Source organism: Eubalaena glacialis, chromosome 4 (genome assembly GCF_028564815.1).
Source record: "Eubalaena glacialis isolate mEubGla1 chromosome 4, mEubGla1.1.hap2.+ XY, whole genome shotgun sequence".
Lineage (NCBI taxonomy): Eukaryota > Metazoa > Chordata > Mammalia > Artiodactyla > Balaenidae > Eubalaena > Eubalaena glacialis.
The window spans coordinates 60672839-60700594 of record NC_083719.1 but is presented as its reverse complement, the minus strand read 5'-3'; the positions used below and the strand labels follow the sequence as shown (position 1 = coordinate 60700594).

The window sequence follows — 27756 nt, the reverse complement described above, 5'->3', positions numbered from 1 at the left end:
GGTCTTATATTTAGGAAGTATAAAAATGGGTGAAGGTGGTCAAAAGGTAAAAATTTCCAGTTATAAAATAAATAAGCCATAGTGACTATAGTTAATAATATTGTATTGTATTGTATATTTGAAAATTGCTAAGACAATAAACCTTAAAGGTTCTCATCACAAGAAAAAAAATTTGTGTAACTATGTATGGTAATATATGTTAACTAGACTTATTGTGGTGATCATTTTGCAATACGTACAAATACCAAATCATTATGCTATACACTTAAAACTAACATAATGTCATATGTAAATTATACCTTAATTTTTTAAATTAAAATTAAAAAAGAACTTTTAAAACTCAGAAACATAGGGGACTTCCCAGGTGGTCCAGTGGCAAAGAATCTGCCTTGCAATGCAGGGGACGTGGGTTCGATCCCTGGTCAGGGAACTAAGATCCCACATGTTGTGGGGCAACTAAGCCCGTGTACCACAACTACAGAGCTCGTGCGCCTAAACTAGAGCCTGCGTGCTGCAAACTACAGGGCCCACGTGCTCTGGAACCCGCGTGCCACAACTACAGAGCCCACGCGCCCTGGAGCCTGTGTGCCACAACTAGAGAAGAGAAAACACTCATGCCACAACAAAAGATCCCGCACGCCTCAACAAAGATCCCGTGTGCTGCAACTAAGACCCAACACAGCCAAAAATAAATAAAATAAATAATAAATAAATCTTTAAAATAAATAAATAAATAAATAAAAACATAAACAACACAACTTTTTTAATGGGCCAAAGACTTGAACAGATACTTTACCAGAGAAGACATATAGATGGCAAATATACATATAAAAAATGTTCAACATCATTAGTTATTAAGGAAATGCAAATTAAAACCACAGGAGATACCACTTCACACCTATTAGAAAGGTTAAAAATTTAAATCTCGTAATACCATACTACCCAGGAATCCCATGCTTAGGTACAAGCAAAATGAAAATTTATGTCCATAGAAAAACCTGTTCACCAATATTTATAGCAGATTTATTCAGTCACTCAAAATTGGAAACAATCCAAATATCCTTCAGTTGGTGAATGAATAAACAAATCATGGTAGATTCATACAATGAAATACTGCTCAGCAATAAAAAGGAATAAACTATTGGAAACACAAAATCAAGGATGAATCTCAAACGTATTACACTAAGTGAAAAAAGCCAGACTCAAAGGCTATATACTACATGATTCCATTTATATGACCTGCTGGAAAATGCAATACTATAGAAACAAAAAAACTGATCAGTGGCATCCAGGAGCTGGGAGGGAGTAGTGGTGGTTGGGGTGGCGGTATGAGAAAAAAACAGCCTTTTTTTTCTTTTTTAAGGAAAAATCCAGGGATGTTTCTTGTGTGTTTTTGATTTATCTTCCCCTGGGAAAAAAAAAAAAATCTTCAATACAACTTAATGAATGAAATGTCAGATGCATCTGTGGCCAATACCAGTACACTTGTGTAAGTATACGTTAATGTTGTATGGAAAGAGCACCTCTAAAATTGAAACTGCTTAGGTAGATTTCAGGGGTTTTAAAATGTTCTTGGGCCTTAACTTTCAACTGTTCTTTGCTCATACTAGGTGATATTTGATGACCAAATATCTGTCACTTGGGAATTGCTAGCAGGGATGCTTGTCAATAACCCCTTTAAAAAGATTGTTTCAGGCTTCCCTGGTGGCGCAGTGGTTGAGAATCTGCCTGCTAATGCAGGGGACACGGGTTCGAGCCCTGGTCTGGGAAGATCCCACATGCCGCAGAGCAACTAGGCCCATGAGCCACAACTACTGAGCCTGAGCGTCTGGAGCCTGTGCTCCGCAACAAGAGAGGCCACAATAGTGAGAGGCCCGCGCACCGCGATGAAGAGTGGTCCCCGCTTGCCGCAACTAGAGAAAGCCCTCACACAGAAACGAAGACCCAACAAAGCCAAAAATAAAAATAAATAAATAAATAAATAAATTAAAAAAAAAAAAAAAGATTGTTTCTTGCTTATCCCCGTGGAACTCCAGGGTCCAGCACATGATAATTTGCTCTCTGTCAACAAGGGGGCTCTGTTATTTGGTCAGTGCTATAACTGTCCAGTGGAAAATCTTTATAATGGTGATGATGTGAACAAAGAAAATCCTTGGCACTCTCAAGATAGGTTCATGTCAAAGATCATGTGCTTAACTCTCTGATATGTTGGTGCTATGCTAGGTGCTAGGGTTAGAAAGACAAGTAAGACAATACAAAAGAGGACATTGTAAAAGGAAAGCGGGGCTGAGGAAGTGGTCTCAGACAAAAAGACATTCTAGTTGGTAAGAGGCGCGTAAGGGAGGAATAAAGCGTGTAAAGCTAGAATAGTGGGAATCCTCTCATAAAAATAAATAACATCACTTTCTTCTGATTATTGTTCATTGCTAAAACATCAGAAATTAGAAAAAAGTATAAAGAAAACATCAAAATCGCCTATAACGCCACCATCCATGGTGAACATTTTGGTAGGTTTCCTTCCAGGCTCTTTTCTAGGTACATATACCCGGATGTTAGAATATTGGCTGAAGCCTCAAGTTAATAGACACTACATTCCAAAGGAAAGTTGGAGAAACCTATGTAAAACTTGCAAAAGGTGATGGTAGAAACCCCGAGTGCACCCTTAGGTGATCATGCTCCTCCAGTGGGTGATCTATATCAAAGAAGATGAGGAGATGGGAATCCTAGAAGAGGATTCTGGGGAGAGGCCATCCAATTGCTGAGGCCTGCACTACTCTGGGGACCAGAAACCGCCTTCTTTCCTCCAGAGCTCAGGGGAAATCCTTTCCTCTGGGATAATTCCCCTTCTCCTGACATTTTCCTTGGAGACCTCTCACATAATTACCTTAATGGCTCAAGCTCTGGAAAACAAAAATTAGAAAAGGAAGTGGTTTTCAGGCAACTTTTGATTTCCAGGCCATCACAGGCCTTCCCTTTGTAAGGAAGCCTTTCTCCTCTTGATTGGGATAAAGAAAAATAAAAATTGCAAGTAGAAACAAAGCAGTATCTTAAAAACTCACGCTATAGCACTTTTCTGAAACCAAATTGGGACCATATCAGACACACTGTTATTTAAAGTTAATATTATATACTAGGCACTTTCCATTATAGTCAATGGTCTTTGAAAACATGTGTGTAATGACTGCATAGTGTTCCGTTTCTTGAAAAGAAACTCTGAGAAAGTGGGAGAACTCAAGGGGAACAGTAGCCTCTTCTGGTGGCAGGCAGCCGGAGGCACTGACTTGAGAGAGAAGGTTGGATAAAACCCATGAGCTGCAGAACGAGGCTGGACCAGAAGCGCTCATGTGTCACCATTACCACTGTCTTCACCCGCATGGTTACCACTTATTGACCACTTATTATGTTCCAGGCACTTGCTATCTTATTTTAACCACCAGAGTTCTAGTTCTGCAAGTTGAGGGTACATAATATCCATCGAGAGAGCTTGCTATCAATGCAAATGCTCACCTACCCCTTTCTTCCTTTCTGGTTCATTTGGACAGGGGTGGGGCCTAGGGAGCCCAATGATCAATGTGTTCCTTGTCGATTCTGATATAGGTGAGCCACTAGAGTTGAGACATGCCAGAAAAATGAGGCTTAAAGAAGTTAAATAACTTGTCCAAGACCTTTGACCTTGAATCTGAGCAGGACCCTGTGGGGCCCTCCTGGATACAAAAGCCTTTCTGTGTCCACCCCCCTGCCCCATTTCTTATTTGCAGAATAAGAAGTTATGAAGCAACAGGACCTGTTGGGGAGAATGCCAGTGGTTTGGGGCACCCTAGAGTATGAGGTGTAGGAGAGCAGATTCAAACAGTGGCTAATCAGGGAAGTGAAGGAATGCAAAAACAAAGTAGCAAAAATCAAGAAACTACAGTGCAGGATCCTGGTTCCTCCTCAAGGAATATACGTAACAATATCTTTGAGTTCTTCTGCAGAACTAAGACCCCCACCCAGGTAGAGGATGGTGACTTCAGGCTGAGCACAAGATTCCTGGAGCACCACCCTGTTACCTCACCATCAACCAATCCGAAGAAAGTCACACACCCTGCAGCCCTCACTCCAAATTTTGCTTATAAAAGCTTGTCCTCCAAACCATGGAAGAGGTCGGGGTTTTCTAGAGCACCAGCCACCCATTCTCCTTGTTTGGCCCTGCAATAAACTTTTCTCTGCTCCAAATTCTGACGTTTCTGTTTGGCCTCACTGTGCTTCAGGCACATGAACTTGTGTTCAGTAACAACACAAGGCAGTCCGGTGGCAGACTGTTCCTCCCCCTCCCCTGGGGCCTTAGGGAATGTTCCTTCCTGGTTGCTTCCCCCTCTCCCCCAGCCCTCTCTGTGCCTAATGCCTTGTGTTGTCTTATATTCTTCCACAAGGAGTATTCCCCAGCAAGAACTATTCTACAGGTGCCTGCTTCCAAAACAGCACCTCCATACTTTTGTTCCGACCCTTTCCTCTTCATCCTAGAGCCTAGAGCATTTCTATCAGCACTGTCAACATCTGGGAGTTTCTTAGAAATGCAGAACCTCAGGCCCCAGCCCAGACCTACTGATGCAGAATCGGATCACCAGATGGTTCACACACATTAAAGTTGGAGCAGCCACTATCCTACACACTTCTCAGCCAGAAGTTGATCTGATTACTTGATTAAGCAAGTCACCATAAAAAGGAGTGATTTTCAACCCTGTTTGCATTTAGAATCACCTGGTGCTCTTTTTAAAATGCTGATTCCTGGGTCCTGTTCCCAGACCAATTGAATCAGAATCTTAGTGGGGGTGGAGCTTATATTCATCTATATTTTTATGCAATACCTTGGGTGAGTGTAATGTGAAGTTAGAGTTCATAACCACTGCTTTAGAGATTCAAATATTTTAGGGGGACATTTAGAAACATAAAAACTGCTCTAAGTAATAAGAAAAAAAAATACATAAAATCCTACAATGGTTTCTCATAACATTCAGGATAAATTTCAAATTTCTCACATTAACACCCAAGGCCCTTTCTGATTCTGAGCCCTGTCTACCTCTCCAGCCCCATTTCCTGCTCTCCCACACCCCATACCCTAGGGTGCCCCAAACAACAGCATTCCCCCCAACATGTCCTGTTCTTTCATACCTGTGTGACTTTGCCCAAGTTCTCTCTTTAATATCCTTGCCCCATTTCTTTGCCCCTGGAAAGCCTTCCTTAACCCCATGATTCTTAAGGAAAAACAAAATCTGTTTTTAAAACTAAAACTTAAGTTTTTTGTTTTTCTTTAATGCTTTCTAGCTGTTTGTATTGTCAGGCATATCTCAAGCGCAGGGCCCCAAGCAGACGTAGGCTATTGTCTTCCACAAGCCTTGTCTTCCAATAACCACATTGAGAAAATGTTAAACATCAGAATGTGCTAATTTAGAGATGACCCTTGAATATTGTTTAAAGCTGATTTAAGCTCCAGCAAATGCAAGGCCAATGCCTCTGGGCAGAAGAAATAATCAATTTTGCCTCCTACAAACTTATTATAAGTACCTAACACACACGCACAAAAGAAAGCCTCTCCTTTACTAGAAAAGAGCTTTTGGTACATCATGTAATTCTTACTCATTTGAAATCTAATTTGACACATAAATTGCTTTTCCTAACTTTTCATCAATTTTTAGAAACACCATGAAATGAACATTGCTTTTCCATTTATTTCTCTCTGTTGAGAATGTCCTTCCTTAAATAGAACATGAGGAAATTTTTGGATTTACTTCTCATGATTTAGTGGCCCATTTTTGAATATGTAAACTTTGGACCAAATTAAATGAAAAGTTTAAAGGCCCTGAGAAATAGTCAGACCTTCTCTTGCATAAGTAATATGCCTGCTTGTAAGAAAAGAGCCTAAACATCTCTGAAACAAGTGTTCAATTTTTTCTTCTCATTTTTTCTTCCAACATTTTGACAGATAGGAGTAAATAAATACCAAGGGTATACACTTCTCTAGAATGTTCTGACCTCTAAATTCTCTCTGTCCTGTCTGCTCAGAATGGGCTTAAGGGAAACAAACAAAAAAAGTCCTATTTAAAGAACAAAATGACAGGTCTTAGCACTAGAAAGTCAACAATTGGCAGATTCTTTTATTTGTTTATTAAATATTTATTGAGCACCTACTATCAGCCAGATAGGGAGATAGGCACCTCTGTAAGCAGAATCACTTTGGTCAGGGTCATTGATGTTACTGATGATCTCTACCTTGGCAAATCTAAAGGTCAGGTCTCTGTTCTCAACTTACTCCTCCTCTCAGTGGATTTCACCCTCTTTCCTTCTCCAGAGACTTTCTCCCCTAGGCTTCTGAAATACTGCACTTACCTGGTTTTCCTTCTACTCCCTGACTATGCCTTTGGTGTATCATTTGCTGGCTCCTCTTCCTCCTGAAAGCTAACTGTTGGACCTTTCTTCTTCTCTAGCCACATTCTCATCCTAAGCGAGCTCCTCTAGTCCTGTGGCTTAATACCATCTAGATGCTAATGACTCCCAAATCTGTATCTCCAGTCCCGTTTACCCTGAGCTCTGGACTAGATCATATATCCAACTGCACATATGATATCTCCACTTGGATGTTCAATAGAGATTTCAAACAGAGCTATTCCCCTCAATGTCCCCACATAAAGCCCCTCGTACCCCAGTCTTTCCCATTTAGTAAATTGCATCATTTGCTTGACCAAAAATCTAAACGTTAGGGATTGCATTCAGCTGCGTGTTAACAGAATCCAGCTTAACCAGAGAGCAGGGTTTTTTTGTTTGTTTATTTTCATATAATAAGAGGACCAGAGGCAGGCAGACCAGAGCTGTGCACTGGTCCCCCTAAGCCAACAATGTCCCGGCTCCTTCCATCTTTTTTCTTCACCGTCCTCATGGTTGCAAGACGGCAGCCCCACCTCCAGCCTCATATTCACATGCCAATGGAAAGAAAAGGAAGGAATTAACAAGGTGGAAGGCACAGAGCCCATATGGAAAGAGCAAAACACTCCCAGAAATTCCTAGTAGATTTCTGTTTATCTCTCATTGCCCAGAACTGTGTTACAAGCTCTACCTCAGATACAAGAGAAGCTGGGAAATATGCCTTTTTAGCTAAGCACATTGTTACCCTGCACAAATCAGGGCTCTGATATATGGAAGAAAAGTAGAATAGGGACTTCCCTGGTGGCCCAGGGGTTAAGAATCCGCCTGCCAATGCAGGGGACACGGGTTTGAGCCCTAGTCCGGGAAGATCCCACATGCCGCGGAGCAACTAAGCCCGTGCGCCACAACTACTGAGCCTGTGCTCTAGAGCCCACGAGCCACAACTACTGAGCCTGTGTGCCGCAACTACTGAAGCTCGTACACCTAGAGCCTGTGCTCCACAACAAGAGAAGCCACCGCAATGAGAAGCCCACGCACCGCAACAAAGAGTAGCCCCCGCTCGCCGCAACTAGAGAAAGCCCGCGTGCAGCAACGAAGACCCAACACAACCAAAAATAAAAAAACAAAATAAAATAAATAAATTTATTAAAAAAAAAAAAAAAGAAAAGTAGAATGGACTCAGATAGGCAATAGCAGTACCCGTCCTATCGTCCTGGACTGCCCTCTTTTCCTACACTTCGTTACCAATCCCTCAGCAAGTCCTATCACTCCCACCTCCAAAAGACAGAAAATTCAACTGCTTCTCTTCATCTCCATTGCTCAGACCCCGGCCGGAGATACCATCGTCTCTCCCTCAGACCACAGCATTCGGCCTCCTAGCAGGTCACCCGCTTCCACACTTGCCCTCTCTCTAGCCCTTTCTTCACACGGTGGCTGGGATAAGCACTTAAAATTATAATCACACCATTCCCTTTCTTAAATTCTCCAAAGCAGGGGTCCCCAACCCCCGGGCCGCGGACGGGTACCAGTTCGTGGCCTGCTAGGAACTGGTCCGCACAGCAGGAGGTGGGCAGCGGGCAAGCGAGGGAAGCTTCATCTGCTGCCCCCCATCGCTCGCCTGATTTCCGCCTGAACCATCCCCCCACCCGCCCCCACCCGCATCCCGTCTGTCCGTGGAAAACCTATCTTCCACGAAACCGGTCCCTGGTGCCAAAAAGGTTGGGGACCGCTGCAAAGGATCTGTCACAGTTTGGGTTTCCTCCAAGCAGACCCTGACACAAGTAGTTTGAGAGATGCAGGACACATGGGTGGGGCTTCACAGCGAGACCAGGAAGGGAAGGCAGCCCAGAGCAGGTGCGAGACCAAGCCCTCCTCCCCCGGGGGCCACAGAAGCTCAGCCCAGGGGAAGCCCCGGGAAACGGCGTTAAGACACTTGCCTCAGAATCACCTGACCGCAGGGCCAAGGAGGTATTTCTACACCAGCCCCCAAGGGTTGCTGGTCTCACTCTCTTGGCTTGAGCACCTAGTCCTGGACTTACCCCTTCCCTGAGCTAACTCACTGCAAAAGCCAGCACTTCCTTCCACGTGTCAGCCTTTCTACTTACAGACCCTCACAGCTGCTGCTGCTTGAAGCAGAATCACAAGAGGGTGCACGAGCCACTTTATTTCTTTAATAGGATAATTTCAAAGTACAATTTAAGGATGATGAATGTCTGTCTGAGAAATTTGCTGAGTTCTAGTCTCATTGGAAAGAGCTAAATTTTTGTGATGCTCTCTCTTTGACAGACAAAAAAAAGTATATAACATCTTTACTTGAGATGAATAGATACACACTACTATATACAAAATAAACAACAAGGACCTACTGTATAGCACAGGGAACTATTGGGTTGGCCAAAAAGTTCATTCAGGTTTTTCTGTAGGATGATACGGAAAAACCTGAACAAACTTTTTGGCCAACCCAATGTATTCAATATCATTTAATAAATTACAATGGGAAAAAATCTGAAAAAGAATAGATACTGAATCACTTTGATGTACACCTCAAGCTAACACAACATTGTAAACCAACTATTCTTCAATTAAAAATATATATATAGGAAAATTTCAAGAAGGGCATATAAGATTTGGAATATTTATTTAAAGTCACTATATTAAGGTATGCATCATTTACTAATACTAGCAACTAATTATATGTATATTATAGCTATAAATGGCATTACTATGACTATGGATCTGGAGGGTATAGATGAACAGTTGGTAAATAACTGTGGATATATTTCTGCCTTTAGATTAGCTTACTACTTGTCTTTCCTTTCTTCTTCAATTGTTCTACAAAGTAATCATTACAAGCAACTGTCAGAGCTGCCACCGTGACCACAAATTCATTAAAATCCACTTCGTTGTCCTTATTGGCATCCAGGTCCTGCATTATCTTATCAACCAACTCGGGATCCTTTTGACACTAAAAGGAAAAAGAAAATTTCTAACTCCCAGGCTCTGAGATTCACAATGACAACTGAAATCGTATTTTCCTTTTACCTACATTAAAGTTTGCATTTCCATTTTTAGCATCTAAAGCAATTTCCAAGAGCCTATTTGCAGGGAGGTTTGAACCAGGCACACATTCTAAATGAGTCTGGGCTTCTGCCCCCGCCCCCCACCCCGGTCATATAATCCTCAGACCTAAACACCAAGAGGAGCAAACAGCAGCACATCAAAGTGAGCCGCTGCTGATGAAAATGCATTTACTGGACAGGCTGAGGGCCAGGACCTGGGGAGGAAATCAGGGGGACATGAAAAGAAGGAAGCTTTGAAGCCAAAGAGGGATAGTGAGTGACTCTGCCACTTACCAACAATGGGACTTGGAGCAGATCACTTAACATTTTAAAATGTCCTTATTTATCAAATGAGGAAAAAAATATCTCCCACACATTTGGGGGCTACTTCAACACGCTTTTATAAGTGCTTAGCACCACATTGTTAGATTTAGCAAATAAAAATTCAGGATGCCCAGTTAACTGTGGATTTCAGATGAGCAATGAATACTTTTTTAGTATAAGTATGTCCCAAATATTGCATGGGTCATATAATATTTTAGCTGGCAGCCTGTTTTGTGTGTCGCAAAACAAAACAGAGGCACCCAATAAAAGGTAGATCTTATAAGGATGACTCCATTTTATAGGTGGAAAGGAAAGCAAGGAGCCCATTGAGGAGATCAGGGTTCAGAAAGGGTGGGGTGGTGAAGCACCTACCTTTCCTATGATAAGAGGCTGATGAGAAATGTTTCCAAAAGTGTAATTCACTTCCTCCAAGAACTCCCCATTGTCCTCTCATTAGCTGCCAACCATTAAATGGTTGGAAATTTAAATTGAATTGATCAAAATCAACTCAATCAAAAACAATTATAAATTTCACTTGAATAAATCAATGTGCCAAGTGTGGCCTACCGAGTCTTTTATGCTAAATGTTATGTAATACAGTAGCCAAACTGAATTTGAAAATGAAAAATGTTCTCAGGGACTCTTAAAATTGCTAAAAAGGCATTGTATGTTAAAAATTTTTACTTTAAGCTTTTCCCATAGAGGGTGGGGATAAAAGAGTGTCATAATTATAATTACTATCATCTTAACACAGGGTTTGGACAGAATAACATCATGCCAGGCTATTACGCGTGCTAAAATCAATTCAAGGCAACTCCAAAAACACAAGAGTGCGCATTTTCTTCAGAGCAGGCTCCAAACACTCCATTGTAAGGTTTCACGTGTGGTTTTATTGAACTCCTGGCTGTTTTGAGATGTAAATCTATTTGCTACCCAACTGGTCACTGGCCAGACACACCCTTTTGGTCAATCCCAATCAGCTTGTTCTTGGCTGACGAACTCACCTGGTATTTGTTATTCACTAGAAAATTTGCCATCACATCATAAAGTACCCCAGGGTTCATTTCTGGCCCCAAACATAATATTTATTCATTTATAGACAGCAGGACAGAGCTCCGGGTATAACTTGTGTCACTAGTTATAACTCCTAGTATAACTAGCTATACCTTTGCTGTACTACGACATTGAATAATTGATAAAAGCCTCAAACATAATTTCCAACACTGGAAACCCTAACCCTAGGCACTACAGAAAAGCGCACATGCCTACAGACACAGAAAACAAAGGTCTCTAGTGTTTGCTTCCCTGTATTTAGAATCTCGATAGGAGTTATACAGTGTGTGGCAGGACACAGGAGTTGGTGTACATGGAGGCTATCCCTGAATGTGCACCGCATCCACCCTCGACTGCATGGGGAGAAAAGCCAGACTCACCGAGAGGGATTCTGTGAGATCTCGCTGCAGGAGTATTTTCAGTTCCCCCTTGTTGATCTTGAACCTGTCCCCTTCCTTGCAGGAGTAGCGGTGGAAGATTCTAATCATGGTGTCCATGGCAACCTCCAGCTGGGTGGGCGTGTTGGCAGCAGAATGGACGAGGGCAGGCCACCAAAGCCAGGGAAAGAACATTTGTGAAGGATAAGTGGGTGGGGAAACATCAACGCCTTCATTAAAACGGAATATTGCCGTCCCTGGGTCAGCCCACGCCCCAGGTGACGGTTGTTAAACCATGATCATCGGCAATGAACCAAGCATTCTGCCCATCTAGGGCAGAGATCTTTGCGGGTGAGTTTTTCTCCTCCCTAATCCCCACTCCCCAACGATGGAGCCGGTTCAAAGTGTTTGGAAGTTAGTAATCAGACAACAAATACAGAGTCATGATAAACACAGATTAAAAATAAACAAAAAGAGGAAGGAAATACATACCTGTTCAGCCAGTGCAGGGCTCTGTCAACAAGTGTTTACAATTAAACTATAAGCATATATACCCGGGGGTTTCACCCCAGCACATTTGTTCCCAAGAAGATGAAACTTGGCAGTGACAAGAGATTCAAGTGGAAGTAACTCTGAGTCTGTTTTTAATCACAAGAAGGAAGAGGTGTGAGCTGCTGCCCCATGGGCCATCAGGGAAGGGCTGGCCCCCACTGTGTGCCCTGGAGGAGACGGCAAAGAGGGAAAGAGGAGCCTTCAGGTACCCCTCATTACGGAGAGTGTGGGTACAAATGCAGTCAGTTGCTAGGAAGCTGATGACTGGGAAGAACTCTAAAAATAGAGGAGCAGAGAAGAAACACTGGTTCAAACTAGGAGACTCCTCAGCAAAGCCAACAGCAAGGTCAAGGGAATATGCTCAGAGCAGACTCGTTAAACTAACCCAGTGGACAGTAAGTTGTGCAGCTGTTAAAAAAAAAAAAAAAAAAGAGGAAGCCCTCCACGTGCCAATTTAAAAAGGAACAAAGCAGCGACTCTGGGGGTGTAGGAAAGAAATAAAGCTAAGAATATATATGTGTATATATACTTGAATTTGTCTAAGGAATCAGTGAAAGATTACCAAAGAAAGTAAAAAAAAAAAAAAAGTAGTAGCTATAAGGGCCAAGGTGGAAACAGAGCGGTTGGGAGTAAGATTTCTCATTTACCCCTTTTAAACTGATTTTAACTTCTTCAGTTACAGGACTGTATTGCCTAGTCAAAAACTAAAAAAATTGAAATCCATGGAATGAAGCCCTAGAAGCCATGCATGTAGGAATCCACAGCGGGGGATTTCTAAGTGAGAGAAACTTAACAAAGAATAAGTCACTGGAAAAACCAAAGCCAGAAACTGGCCACTGTGCTTTAAATGCTGGCTGTGCTCTCAGGGCTAACTTTAATTATATGGAAAGCAAACCAGTATCTCCTTTGTATTTCCTTTCCACAAGCCTGTTGTGATGTGTCCTCGACCAGCCCGCCTCCTCCATCTTACCACGAGGCAGCCTACTGGACCCTCCGGAGAGGTCCCCAGGGATGTTCTCAGCTTATACCTAAAGCCCAATTCTCAAAACTATTTTTAAATTAGTTTTTTTTATGATTAAAGGAGTATAATGTGCATAGTAAAATAGTATTTTAAATACTCAAGAGTATGAGATAAAAGTAAAATTCTCTCTCCACCATTCCCCACCCTCGTCCTTCTGGGTTAACATTTTCCTGTGTGAGAAGCAGGGTCACGGTGGTAGAAAGTACGGACGGCCTGGCTCCAGCTCTAGCTCTCACCTCTGCCCCTGTGTGGTCCTGGGCTAGTCACTTCCACTCTGTGTCTTCGTTTCCCAATCTGTATCAACGGGATCACAGTAGTAGCTACCCAACAGAAAAGATTAAATGAGTTAAAATATGTGCCAGGAACACACTGAGTGCTTTGTATGTATCAGCTATTATTATCCTTACAGAAAAAAAAGATATGTTTATCATTTATATAATTATATATAACATTACATATATATATATATCCTTAAATATATATATCCATAACAGCATCAACATGTGTGCACCTAGTTTTTTTAACTTCATATGAATCTTACTATATCAGCATGTAGATCTACCCCATTCTTCACTGAAGTTGCATATTATTCCACTGGATGCATGTCCCTACGTATAGTCACGAAATATTTGTCAGGCACTGATGTTATGCCAGGTCCTGTGTAAATACAGGAGAAGAACCTTGCCCTAGCAAATCTCACTGCTATCTGTATTGGGGTTGTGTTAAGTATAGAGAATGCAGGGAATGCTGACATCTTTTTTATGTTGGGTCTTCCCTCCAAGAATACCCCTATAGCTTTGTGACCACACTTTCCTGAGTCTCCCCATCTCTGAATGCACTTTCTTCAACTCCTAAACGTTGGCGATTTCAGCTACTCCTATAATTTCAATCACTCCCCAGACCATATCTTTGGGCCCAGAGTTCTCTACTAAGCTCCAGAAACCACTAACCAACCACCTGCTGGACCCCATTCCTACCAGAGTGTCCCACAAGCTTCTCAAACTTGGTTAGGACCAAAGCAAAACCCATGCCCTCTCCACACCCACACCTGCTCCTCCTGCTGTATTGACCAGCTCTGTCACCCAGCTGCTCCCATCACCCGGCATCTGGCACTATTTTAAAATATCAGTTGAACGTATCCATTTCTCTCCATTCTTCATCACCTTCAGGACTTGGTAATTTTGGGTCTCTATTACTGTGGTGGCTTCCTTACTGCTCTCTCTACTCACTATTCTCCTCCATTCTGAGCTCCATTCTGCTGTCAGAGTAGTTTATCCAAAACACAAATCAATACCCACACACCTGGGCATTCAAAGGTCTGACCTGCCTACAAACTGACCAAAATGTTGTGCTCTCTCGTTCTTCCCTGCCTTGGCTATTCTGGGCCCACTGCCTGGAATGCTAATTCTGTCTATTCCTTAAGGCTCAGTTCAAATATCTCCTCTTGGAAGTTTTCCTGCAAGCTTCCCCACTCCCCAACCTTCACCCTGATACGTGCCCACCTCTGTTCTCACTTGTCCCCCAGAGCATCTCTTTTTCTTTTTTATCATTGCACTTATCACACATTCCTGTAATCAGTTTTTTGTTTTTTTGTTTTTGTCTGCCCACATACTCCCCACTCTCTAGACTTTGAATGGGTCCCCTGATGGCAGAATTGATATCTGGTTCATCCTTGCACTCTACAGCATTTAGCACAGGGTCAAGCATATGATGGAAATGCTCAGAAATCTTTGCTGATGGATGGATTAATGAACAAATGCCTCAGAGAGGGAAACTAAGCTCTCCAAAGAGTTGAGCCTTGTCTGGTTTAACTGTCCAAAGAATTATTTGATTGCCTTTATTCCACATACAAAATTTGCTTCATGAAAGAAAAGGAGACAGACAACAGTCATTTAAAAGAATAGAAAGAGTGTGAATTTGGAACTATTTTCAGGTTAAGCTGCTGAAGTTATAAATGCACTAAAATGGGTAAGTCTTACAGAGTATGTGGGTCTCAGCAGTATTATATTTAAATCATGTTCAACAACAAATTAACTTCTTGGAAAATTCAATTGGCAGGCAAAACTCTTAATAGAGGTTTAAAACTGTAATGCTGTAATCTGATTCGAGAGTTGAGAATATGGCCTCTGTGTGCTTTGCTCATGGGGTTTAAAAGCAAGGTGGTTTCTGCTTGGCTTTAGCAGAGCTAGCTGTTTCCTTTGGTATATGCTGCCCCTTGGTGTCAGGCTGCAGGACTGCATCTGGAAGCCCTCTAATTCCCAGAGTGTGCTTGATACTGTAAATCGAGCATGGCCCTTCTTCAGGAACTTGTCTGTGATGTAAGCCAGCCCCAGCCTCTGCCCTCCAGGAGACTTTCAGAAACAAAGATAATGTCAAAAGTCTCAACAGGACCCTGTCAGGCCAGTGACACAAATTTACAGGTGACAGGAAATCCCAGGGCGGGCAGGGGAGACATACCTGTTCATAGCCCAGAGGGGTCCTCCAGCAGCACCTTACTTGCTCTATGAGTCATTAATTACAGTTTTACGTTTCAATTTCTGGTGTGTGTCATAACCCTTAGGACTAAAAGCTATAACTTCACATCCAAGATAGCACGCAAAGAATGAGAGAAATGGAAATATCAGATATGGGAGAGTTTAAAAGTAAGGACTATTGTCGAGAAAAAAAAGCTATTGAAAATCCACAAGTGGGAAGCAAAAAGAGCAGAGCTGCTGGAAAGTGGGGGTTTGGCCATGGAGCCTGAAAAAAAGGAAATATGTGAAAAATAAGCCATCAATATTACCTGAGATACGACTGACACCCTAAAGGTGCTTGAGCCTGCAACAGATTCCTAGGAGGGTCTGCCTCCGAGGCCAGGCCAGAGTCATACAGGAGGCTAACCTGTCTCCTTCCAACGTTTCCAGTTTTGTCTTTTTAAGTAACCTGGTTCAAATGTTCTGTCACTTTCATAACAATGACATGGGTGAGTCTAAAATAATTATATGGGGTAAGAGGGAGAGATTACAAAAGGGCAGGAAGAATCTTTTGGGCGTGATGAATATGTTCATTATCTTGATTGTGGTGATGGTTTTACAGGTATATGCATGTCAGAACTTAAAGTTTGCCTTTCAAATACATGCAGTTTATTGTATGTCAATTATAACTCAATAAAGCACTTCAAAAAAAGAAAGAAAAAACTTTCCCAGAATCACATAACTAGATTATAGCAAACTGAGATTCAAATCCATGTTTGTCTGACAAAAAAATTAAACCATGCAGCCATTTAAAAGTAGAATTATAAAGACTACAGAAATGCAAAAGAAAAAAAGACTACAGGGATGCAAAAAAATTTTTTTAGCAAAACAAGTGAAAATAGTAAAATAAAAATCATATGTATGCTACAATGGAAAATTTGTGTACATATAGAAAGAAGGAAAATGAAAAGAGTTTTAATAGTTATTTAATAGAATTATGGATGATTTAAAAATTCTTTCTCAATAGATGCAGGAAAAGCATTTGATAAAATTCAACATCCATTCATGATAAAATCTGTTACCAAAGTGGGTATAAAGGGGCCATACCTCAACATAATAAAAACTATTTATGACAAACCCACAGCCAACATAATACTCAATGGTGAAAAGCTGAAAGCCCTCCCCCTAAAACCTGGAACAAGACAAGGCTGCCCACTCTCGCCACTTCTATTCAGCATAGTATTGGAAGTCCTAGCCACAACAATCAGACAAGAAAAAGAAATAAAGTGTATCTGAATTGGAAGGGAAGAGGTAAAATAGTCATTATATACAGGTGACATGATACTGTATATAGAAAACCCTAAAGACTCCACACAAAAACTACTAGAACTGATAAATGAATTAAGCAGGGTAGCAGGATATAAGAGTATATACAGAAATTGGTTGCATTTCTTTACACTAACAATGAAATATCAGAAAGGGAAAGTAAAAAAACAATCCCTTTAAAAATCACATCAAAAAATAATTAAATAAAACACTTAGGAATAAACATGAACAAGGAGGTGAAAGACACATGCTGAGAATTATAAACATTAATATAGGAAACTGAAGATGATTCAAAGAAATGGAAAGATATCCCATGCTCCTGGGTTGGAAGATTATTGTTAAAATGGCCATACTACCCAAAGCAACCTACAGATTCAATGCAATCCCTATCAAGTTACCATGGCATTTTTCACAGAACTAGAACAAATAATCCTAAAATTTATATGGAACCATAAAAGACCTAGAATTGCCAAAGCAATCCTGAGGAAAAGAACAAAGCAGGAAGCATAACCCTCCCAGACTTCAGACAATACTACAAAGCTACAGGAATCAAAACAGCATGGTAGGGCTTCCCTGGTGGCGCAGTGGTTGAGAATCTGCCTGCCAATGCAGGGGACACAGGTTCGAGCCCTGGTCTGGAAAGATCCCACATGCCGCGGAGCAACTAGGCCCGTGAGCCACAATTACTGAGCCTGCGCGTCTGGAGCCTGTGCTCCGCAACAAGAGAGGCCGCGATAGTGAGAGGCCCGCACACCGCAATGAAGAGCGGCCCCCACTTGCCGCAACTAGAGAAAGCCCTCGCACAGAAACGAAGACCCAACACAGCCATAAATTAATTAATTAATTAATTAATTTTTTTAAAAAAACAGCGTGGTATTGGCACAAAAACAGACATGTGGATCAATGGAACAGAACAGAGAGCCCAGAAATAAACCCACACACCTATGGTCAATTAATCTTTGACAAAAGAGGCAAGAATATACAATGGAGAAAAACAGTCTCAGCAAGTGGTGTTGGGAAAGCTGGACAGCTGCATGTAAATCAATGAAGTTAGAACACACCCTCACTTCATACACAAAATAAACTCAAAATGGCTTAAAATATAAGACATGACACCATAAAACTCCTAGAAGAGATCATAGGCAAAATATTCTCTGACATAAATCATACCAGTGTTTTCCTAGGTCAGTCTCCCAAGGCAATAGGAATAAGAGCAAAAACAAACAAATGGGACCTAATCAAACCTATAAGCTATTGCACAGCAAAGGAAGCCATAAACAAAACGAGAAGACAACCTACAGACTGGGAGAAAATGTTTGCAAATGATGTGACCGACAAGGGCTTTATTTGCAAAATACAGTAAGTCCCCTACATACAAACCTTCAAGTTGCGAACTTTCAAAGATGTGAACATGCGTTCGCATGTCCAATCACGTAAGTTAGTTCACGTGTCTGGCGTACATAGGCACGTGCATGCATCCTCTACAAGTGGTTGTGCTTTTGTGTACTTTACTGTATAGTACTGTATAGAGTACAGTAGTACAGTATCTTTATTTCAAGCCCCAGATGTCTGGAGCAAGCGTAAAAGCAACAGTGATGTAGCTGGTACTGCTAAGAAGCACCAAGTGATAATGATGGAAACAAAAGTGAAAATAATTGAGAGAGTAGAGTGACAAGAGGAAGAAGTAACTGAAGAACTGAAGAGATTCACGATGTAAGAAATGGCAAGGGATTTTCTTTACTGGAGGAGGCAATGTTAGTTTCTGAGGCACAGAACCCGAATGTAGAATGTATATGAAGACTGCAGCAGCCATTCAGAATGCAATCCAGTGCTATCATGTCATCTATGATGAGAAAAAAAGAGCTACTACCCAGACATCACTGGATCGTTTTTTTCAAGAGGGTAGATAGAATTGAATCCAGCAAGGAACCAGAACCTGTGCCATCAACATCAGGCGTGAGTGAAATTGCAGCTTGCCCTCCTTCTCCTATTGCTGACCATCCTTTGGCTCTACCATCTCCCACCTCCTCTCCCTCCTCCAGTCAGTAACTCATCTTGCCTGTTCACTTGATGCCAGCCCCTGTATGCCAGCTGTTATACTGTACTACTGTACTTTTCAAGGTACTGTACTGTAAAATTTTTAATGTTTTCTTTATTTTTTGTGTTTGTTTTTTATGTGCTATTTGTGTGAAAAGTATTATAAACTTATTACCGCACAGTATTATATAGCCAATTGTGTTAGTTGGCTACCTAGGCTAACTTTGTCGGACTTAACGAACAAATTGGACTTACAAATGTGCTCTCAAAACAGAACTCGTTTGTGTGTAGGGGTCTTACTGTATACAAGCAGCTCATACAACTCAATAACAAAAAAACACAAACAACCCAATCAAAAAATGGGCAGAAGACCTAAACAGACATTTCTTCAGATGGCCAATAGGCACATGAAAAGATGCTCAACATCACTAATTATTAGAGAAATGCAAGTCAAAACTGCAATGAGGTACCACTTCACACAAGTCAGAATGGCCATTCATTAAAAAGTCCACAAACGATAAATGCTGGAGAGGATGTGGAGAAAAGGGAACCCTTCTACACCGTTGGTGCGAATGTAAATTGGTGCAGCCACTATGGAGAACAATATGGAGGTTCCTCAAAAATTAAAAATAAAGTTGCCATATGACACAGCAATCCCACTCCTGGGCATATATACGGACAAAACTACAATTCAAAGAGATACATGCACCCCTATGTTCATAGCAGCACTATTTACAATAGCCAAGACATGGAAACAACCTAAACGTCCATCAACAGATGAATGGATAAAGAAGATAAGGTACATATATAAAATGGAATATTACTCAGCCATTAAAAAGAATGAGATAATGCCATTTGCAGCAACATGGATGGACCTGGAGATTATCATACTAAGTGAAGTAAGTCAGACAAAGAGAGACAAATATCATACGATATTGCTTATATGTGGAATCTAAAAAAAAAAAAATGATACAAATGAACTTATTTACAAAACAGAAACAGACTCACAGACTTAGAGAATGAACTTATGGTTACCAGGGGGAAGGGCGGGGAGGAGGGATAGATTGGGAATTTGGGATTGACATGTACACACTGCTATATTTAAAATAGATAACCAACAAGAACCTACTGTATAGCACAGGGAATGCTGCTCAATATTCTGTAATAACCTAAATGGGAAAAGAATTTGAAAAAGAATGGATACATGTATATGTATAACTGAATCACTTTGCTGTACACCTGAAACTAACACAACATTGTTAATCAACTATGTTCCAATATAAAATAAAAAAATTTTTTAAAGATGTGGTATATATACACAATGGAATACTACTCAGCCATAAAAAGAATGAAATAATGCCATTTGCAGCAACATGGATGGACCTAGAGATTATCATATTAAGTGAAGTAAGTCAGAAAGAGAAAGACAAATACCATATGATATCACTTATATGTAGAATCTAAAATATGACACAAATGAACTTATCTACGAAACAGAAACAGACTCACAGACATAGAGAACAGACTTGTGGTTGCCAAAGGAGAGGGGGGCTGGGGGAGGGATGGACTGGGAGTTTGGGATTAGCAGATGCAAACTATTATATATAGGATGGATAAACAACAAGGTCCTCCTATATAGCACAGGGAAATATATTCAATATTCTGTAATAAACCATAATAGAAAAGAATATGAAAAAATATATATATGTGTATAACTGAATCACTTTGCTGTACAGCAGAAACTAACACACCATTGTAAATCAACTATACTTCAATAAAATAAACTTTAAAAAAATTTTAATGTCGCTGTTAAATTGCTTTTTCAATTAAAACATCAATTGTAATTATACAGTGTTTAAAATTATAATCTATCTTCATATTAGGCAAGTCTTTATTTCATTTTAATATTTTTTATTTATTTATTTTGGCTACTCCAGGTGTTAGTTGCGGCATGCAGGATTTCTTTTTTTAGCTGTGGCATGAGAACTTGTAGTTGCAACATGCATGCAGGATCTAGTTTCCCCACCAGGGATCAAACCTGGGCCCCCTGCATTGGGAGCGTGGAGTCTTACCCACTGGACCACCAGGGAAGTCCCTAGGCAAGTCTTTAAAGGTAAAGTGTTGAATTGTAAAATTAGCATATAAAATTCTAGATTCAAAATTATCATGTTGTTTTTATACATGCATAAGAAAAGATAAAGGAAATATGCAAAAATGTTAACAGGTTTTTTTAAAGGTTTTTTTTTCTTTCTGCTTGTGTTATTCTTGGTTTGGTCATTTTAAATCTTCAGTAATAGCCATACTTTACTTTCATAACAAAAAAATGAAGTGTTTTAAAAATCATAGAGTTGACAAAGCATTTGAACCACCCAAATACTGACTTGGCTATAATAGTCACAGACTTTCCTAAGGCACTTTCCAGCTTATAAAGCCCTTTTCACACACACAATTAGGTAGCAAGTATTTACCCAGTGCTGGATAGAGTCTGTAAGAGATTATGTAATTCAAGACAAATACTCAAAATATTACTGAAAAATACATTACAGATTATTAAATACTAAACCAAACCTAAGGTACATGACCTAACTGGGCCTCCTTCTGCACTGGAGGGATATGACAACCTTGGGCTAAATGGCTCTGAAGCTCCTTTTCCTTTTAAAACAATTTTTATTCCAAAATTAGTTTAAGGTTCAACAGTGAGTGTGAGCGGGCTGGTGTGGGATTCCCATCCTTCAGGAAACAAGGTGACAATAAGGTGAGAGCAGAGGTCCCTGGAGTCATTTCAAGGAGAGCCACGCTTCCTCTCCTCACCCTCGCTATCCAGAAAAACAGGTTTAGATACTTGGTCACACATTCCCACCAGGAAAGTCAGATGTCTCTGCCCCAACAATTACAGAAAGGACAGTTTCCCTTCTCTCTCCCTTAAATGATGTCCTTGCACCCCTGATTTCCCCACTGAATTAAAGGCATTTATCTTGCCTTTTACCCACAGACTAAAGCTGAGCATCAAAAAGAAGAGGAATTCTAAAGGCAAGAGTTTGAATGTTCATTTCCTTTTCACAAGTCAAACATCTATTTTCCTGGCTGAAACGAGAAGATTTCTGCTATTTGCTCAAAAGAATCCAGTGGGTGGGAGGTAGGTGATATGGTGAAAAGTGGGTAGAAAAGACATTAAACCAGATTGGCCATGAGTCAGGGAACTGTTGAAGGTGAGTGCTGGGTACATGGAAGTTCTTCAGAGTATTCTACTTTCCTATTTTCTATACACTTGAAATTTTCCTTAATAAAAAGTGCACACCCACACCCACACACACACACACACACACAATCCCCATCCCTGTCAGCATGAGAAAAAGTTTAACCAAACTGGAATTATCTCACCAGAGGAAAAGAAGTAACTTAATGGCATTGAGTATATGGAGGAATTTTGTTAGAGAAGAAGCTGCCACTTGCTTTATGTCACTGATGCAATCAACTGAAGAAGAGTAACTTAAACGATATTAAAAGAATATTAAAAAAAAAAAATACCCTAACATGAAGGCTGTTAAACACTGAGATAAATTACAGGAGAAGATAGCTAAGGAAATTCTTTCACTGAAAATAGAAAGTGAAACTGAGTTGTTTATACTGATGGCAAGGAAGGAAAACATGAATGCTTGTTAGTTGCCCAAATTTATTCTTGGGCCAAACAAGGCAGTCTGAACCTTAGGCAGTCATGGTGACTAGACTGAAAGCAAGCAGGTAGAATGTGTTTGGGCAAGTGGCATGCATCCATGCCACAGGCCTGAACCTTAGCTCATGTTTATTGTCAGGACTAGCTATTAACAAGTCCAACAATTATACTTCCCTTGTCAGATAAAACCATACCCATTCTCTGCAAAGTTTCAGTGGTAGCCAGCCTTCAAGGATCCTTGTCTCCTGGTACTCACACCTTTGTGTAGACTCTCCCCACACTGAATGGAGCAGACCTGTGTTACCAGTAGGATATTGTGTGTGACTGACAAGGCTAGGGCATAAAAGACACCATGGCTTCCACTTTACTTGCTCTTGGATCATGGGCTCTGGGGGAAGTCAGCTGCCATGTTGTGAGGATACTCAAGAAGCCCTATGGAGAGACCCATGTGGCAAAGAACTGACCAAGAGCCAGGACCAACCTGTCAGACATGTGATGAGTCCCCTTAGAAGTGGGCCATCCACACCATCACCCTATTACCAAAACCAGACAAAGATGTCACAAAGAAAGAAAACTACAGGCCAATATCACTGATGAACATAGATGCAAAAATCCTCAACAAAATACTAGCCAACAGAATCCAACAGCACATTAAAAGGATCATACACCATAATCGAGTGGGGTTTATCCCAGGAACGCAAGGATTCTTCAATATACGCAAATCAATCTATGTGATAAACCATATTAACAAATTGAAGGAGAAAAACCATATGATCATCTCAATAGATGCAGAAAAAGCTTTCAACAAAATTCAACACCCATTTATGATAAAAAACCCTCCAGAAAGTAGGTATAGAGGGAACCTACCTCAACATAATAAAGGCCATATATGACAAACCCACAGCCAACATTGTTCTCAATGGTATAAAGCTGAAACCATTTCCATTAAGATCAGGAACAAGACAAGGTTGCCCACTCTCACCACTATTATTCAACATAGTTTTGGAAGTTTTAGCCACAGCAATCAGAGAAGAAAAAGAAAAAAAAGGAATCCAAATCGGAAAAGAAGAAGTAAAGTTGTCACTGTTTGCAGATGACATGATACTATACATAGAGAATCCTAAAAATGCCACCAGAAAACTACTAGAGCTAATCAATGAATTTGGGAGAGTAGCAGGATACAAAATTAATGCACAGAAATCTCTTGTATCCCTATACACTAACGATGAAAAATCTGAAAGAGAAATTAAGGAAACACTCCCATTTACCATTGCAACAAAAAGAATAAAATACCTAGGAATAAACCCACCTAAGGAGACAAAAGACCTGTATGCAGAAAACTATAGGACACTGATGAAAGAAATTAAAGATAATACAAACGGATGGAGAGATATACATGTTCTTGGATTGGAAGAACCAACATTGTGAAAATGACTATACTACCCAAAGCAATCTACAGATTCAATGCAATGCCTATCAAACTACCAACGGCATTTTTCACAGAACTAGAACAAAAAATTTCACAATTTGTATGGAAACACAAAGGACCCCCGAATAGCCAAAGCAATCTTGAGAAAGAAAAACAGAGCTGGAGGAATCAGGCTCCCTGAGTTCATACTATACTACAAAGCTACAGTAATCAAGACAGTATTGTACTGGCACAAAAACAGAAATATAGATCAATGGAACAGGATAGAAAGCCCAGAGATATACCCACACACATATGGTCACCTTATCTTTGATAAAGGAGGCAAGAATATACAATGGAGAAAGACAGCCTCTTCAATAAGTTGGGCTGGGAAAACTGACAGCTACATGTAAAAGAATGAAATCAGAACACTCCCTAACACCATACACAAAAATAAACTCAAAATGGATTAAAGACCTAAATGTAAGTCCAGACACTATAAAATTCTTAGAGGAAAACCTAGGCAGAACACTCTATGACATAAATCACAGCAAGATCCTTTTTGACCCACCTCCTAGAGAAATGGAAATAAAAATAAACAAATGGGACCTAGTGAAACTTAAAAGCTTTTACACGGCAAAGGAAATCATAAACAAGACGAAAAGACAACCCTCAGGATGGGAGAAAATATTTGCCAATGAAGCAACTGACAAAGGATTAATCTCCAAAATATACAAGCAGCTCATGCAGCTCAATATCAAAAAAACAAACAACCCAATTGAAAAATGGGCAGAAGACCTAAATAGACATTTCTCCAAAGAAGACATACAGATTGCCAACAAACACATGAAAGGATGCTCAATCTCTCTAATCATTAGAGAAATGCAAATCAAAACTGCAATGAGGTATCACCTCACACCAGTCAGAATGGCCATCATCAAAAAATCTACAAACAATAAATGCTGGAGAGGGTGTGGAGAAAAGGGAACCCTCTTGCCCTGTTGGTGGGAATGTAAATTGATACAGCCACTATGGAGAACAGTATGGAGGTTCCTTAAAAAACTAAAAATAGAACTACCATATGACCCAGCAATCCCACTACTGGGCATATACCCTGAGAAAACCATAATTCAAAAAGAGACATGCACCACAATATTCATTGCAGCACTATTTACAATAGTCAGGACATGGAACCAACCTAAATGTCCATCGACAGATGAATGGATAAAGAAGATGTGGCACATATATACAATGGAATATTACTCAGCCATAAAAAGAAACGAAATTGAGTTATTTGTAGTGAGGTGGATGGACCTAGAGTCTGTCATACAGAGTTAAGTAAGTCAGAAAGAGAAAAACAAATACTGTATGCTAACACATATATATGGAATCTAAGAAAAAAAAAAAAAGGTCATGAAGAACCTAGGGGTAAGACGGGAATAAAGACACAGACCTAGTAGAGCATGGACTTGAGGATATGGGGAGGGGGAAGGGTAAGCTGTGACAAAGTGAGAGAGTGGCATGGACATATATACACTACCAAACGTAAAATAGCTAGCTAGTGGGAAGCAGCCGCATAGCACAGGGAGATCAGCTAGGTGGTTTGTGACCACCTAGAGGGGTGGGATAGGGAGGGTGGGAGGGAGAGAGATACAAGAGGGAAGAGATATGGGAACATATGTATATGTATAACTGATTCACTTTGTTATAAAGCAGAAACTAACACACCATTGTAAAGCAATTATACTCCAATAAAGATGTTAAAAACAAAAAACAAAAAAAACAAAGAGTCATGCACCACAGTGTTCATTGCAGCTCTATTTACAGTAGCCAGGACATGGAAGCAACCTACGTGTCCATCGACAGATGAATGGATAAAGAAGATGTGACACATATATTATGCAGCCATAAAAAGAAATGAAACTGAGTTATTTGTAGTGAGGTGGATGGACCTAGAGTCTGTCATACGGAGTGAAGTAAGTCAGAAAGAGAAAAACAAATACCGTATGCTAACACGTATATATATGGAACCTAAAAAAAAAAAAAAAAATTGGTTCTGAAGAACCTAGGGGCAGGACAGGAATAAAGACGCAGACGTAGAGAATGGACTTGAGGACACAGGGAGGGGGAAGGGTAAGCTGGGACGAAGTGAAAGAGTGGCATGGACATATATACACTACCAAATGTAAAATAGATAGCTAGTGGGAAGCAGCCGCATAGCACAGGGAGATCAGCTAGGTGGTTTGTGACCACCTAGAGGGGTGGGATAGGGAGGGTGGGAGGGAGACACAAGAGGGAGGAGTTATGGGGATATATGTATATGTATAGCTGATTCATTTTGTTATACAGCAGTAACTAACACATCATTGTAAAGCAATTATACTCCAATAAAGACGTTAAAAAAAAAAACTGAAAAACTCAACTACATTTAAAAATATAAATTTTATATGAAAAAAACCAGTAAAGCAAATTGACAAAAAAAAAAAAAAAAGAAGTGGGCCATCCAGCTGCACGCAAGCCGTCAGATGACTGCAGCATGATCTTTTGGGTAATACCAAGCTACAACCACAGCTACACAGCTCCCAAATTCCTGCCCTACAGAAACTGTGCAAGATAATAAGTGTTATTTTAAGCTAAATTGGGATAAATTGTTATGCAACAACAGATATCTAATATAGTTTGTTAGTTAAAAGTTTAATCTTTTTTGTATGACTTCAGAAAAATGGAACAATATAAATAAATCTGTTTCTTCTATTAGAATTTCTCAGAAATAAAAATGTGAATGATTAAGTCCTCATATGTGGTCTCAGAAAGGACACACACACTGAGTTCATACAGGAGAGGGCGCTGTTCCCTATTTTCTACAGCACATTTCTCCACAAGCAGGAATGACAATTTAGGGGAAGTAACAAGGGCTTTGCTGCAAGTGACCTCCTTGACTATCTTAACAGAATTAATATAGGGCTTTTAAAAAAAATCACAGTTTAACCAAAAATCACTGTTTCTGATTCTGGAAGTATCCCCTCAGATCACAAAGTAGCATTGCTTTATCACTCCTCAGCATCACTGGAGCAGTATCTGTTTTATTAAAGCTTCTCTGATAATTTCCAAAGTTCACAGAAGAGCACCAGTACTTATTTGTCATAAGTCTATGATATGCAACCTGGAACTGCAACAGCCTTCTTCCAGCCCTTCCCAGCTTCCCACAGTGAGCCGCTGAGAGGCCAGTGCCCACCTCAGGGTCTTCAGGGAGAAGGGTTTCTCCTCACTCCATTCTAGCCTCCTTCAATAAACAGCAACCCTAAAAGTTTTCTGGCTCTGAAATGTAATCTGCAGCGTAGCCCATTTTCCCTCTATTTTCTGCCACAAATTAGGTTAGAGTTCCTGGTATAGACCCAGCGTCTACACTGGTTGCAATAGTAATAGCTGTGAAGTCAAGCAGTGCAAAAGAAGGTCTCCGGTGCCTGATGGTGGCCACGGCGGGAGGGTTTTCTCATCGGCCAACTCTGCGGTGTGGTTTAGAAATCATTTCTGGAAGATGCACCGCAAGCATTGTTTCTTCACAGCTCTCACAAGAGTTTTGTGAGCCACTCATGTTCATTTCAAAGAATTCTTCTTCAGCAGCTACAGTCAGCTTCCATTGCCTGCTGTTAAGAACCCTGACTGATGTGCCTCATTCAAGACCAACTCTACTAAGTTGGTCAAATCTCTAGGGAGCCCTGCCCTAGGTCCAGAAAGCAGCAGACTCTCTCTCCACAAAGAATTGATCTTGATAGACTGGATTTGCCAGTTTCGAGTTATGTTACACACTTTCCCAAAGTTCCAAAGGTTAATTATGTGTGCATCTTTCTAGACCACTAGATTCCCCGAAGTTTGGCATTTGCCTCAACATGACTAAGGCACCTCACTTTCAAGCAGAGCTGGATGGGGTCCTGGCTGTGAAGATCCTGCATTGTTTGCTTTTCTTTCAGTCTTTAATACAATGTCTGCAAAAGACCCGGATTCCAGGAAAGGCATTTGCTCATTTTTAGCATGCTATCTCCTTTTTCCAGCAGTTCAGAAGTGGGTTGTTGG

The 27756-nt window shown here is 40.6% G+C and overlaps 1 protein-coding gene across 1 annotated transcript; it reads right to left on the bottom strand.

Moving 5' to 3' along the window:
• Positions 1-9187: 9187 nt before the first annotated feature.
• On the bottom strand, positions 9188-11407 carry S100Z (S100 calcium binding protein Z). Its single transcript, XM_061188953.1, has 2 exons — positions 11216-11407; positions 9188-9364 (listed from the first exon to the last, which is right to left on the bottom strand). The coding sequence occupies exons 1-2, from the start codon at positions 11405-11407 to the stop codon at positions 9188-9190; spliced, it is 369 nt and encodes a 122-aa protein (XP_061044936.1).
• Positions 11408-27756: the final 16349 nt, after the last annotated feature.

Coding starts and splice junctions, on each gene's coding strand:
- S100Z (XM_061188953.1), bottom strand. CDS start 11,407: ATGTTCTTTCCCTGGCTTTGGTGGCCTGCCCTCGTCCATTCTGCTGCC. Junction 9,365..11,215: donor ATCTCACAGAATCCCTCTCG/GTGAGTCTGGCT, acceptor TTTTCCTTTTAG/TGTCAAAAGGATCCCGAGTT.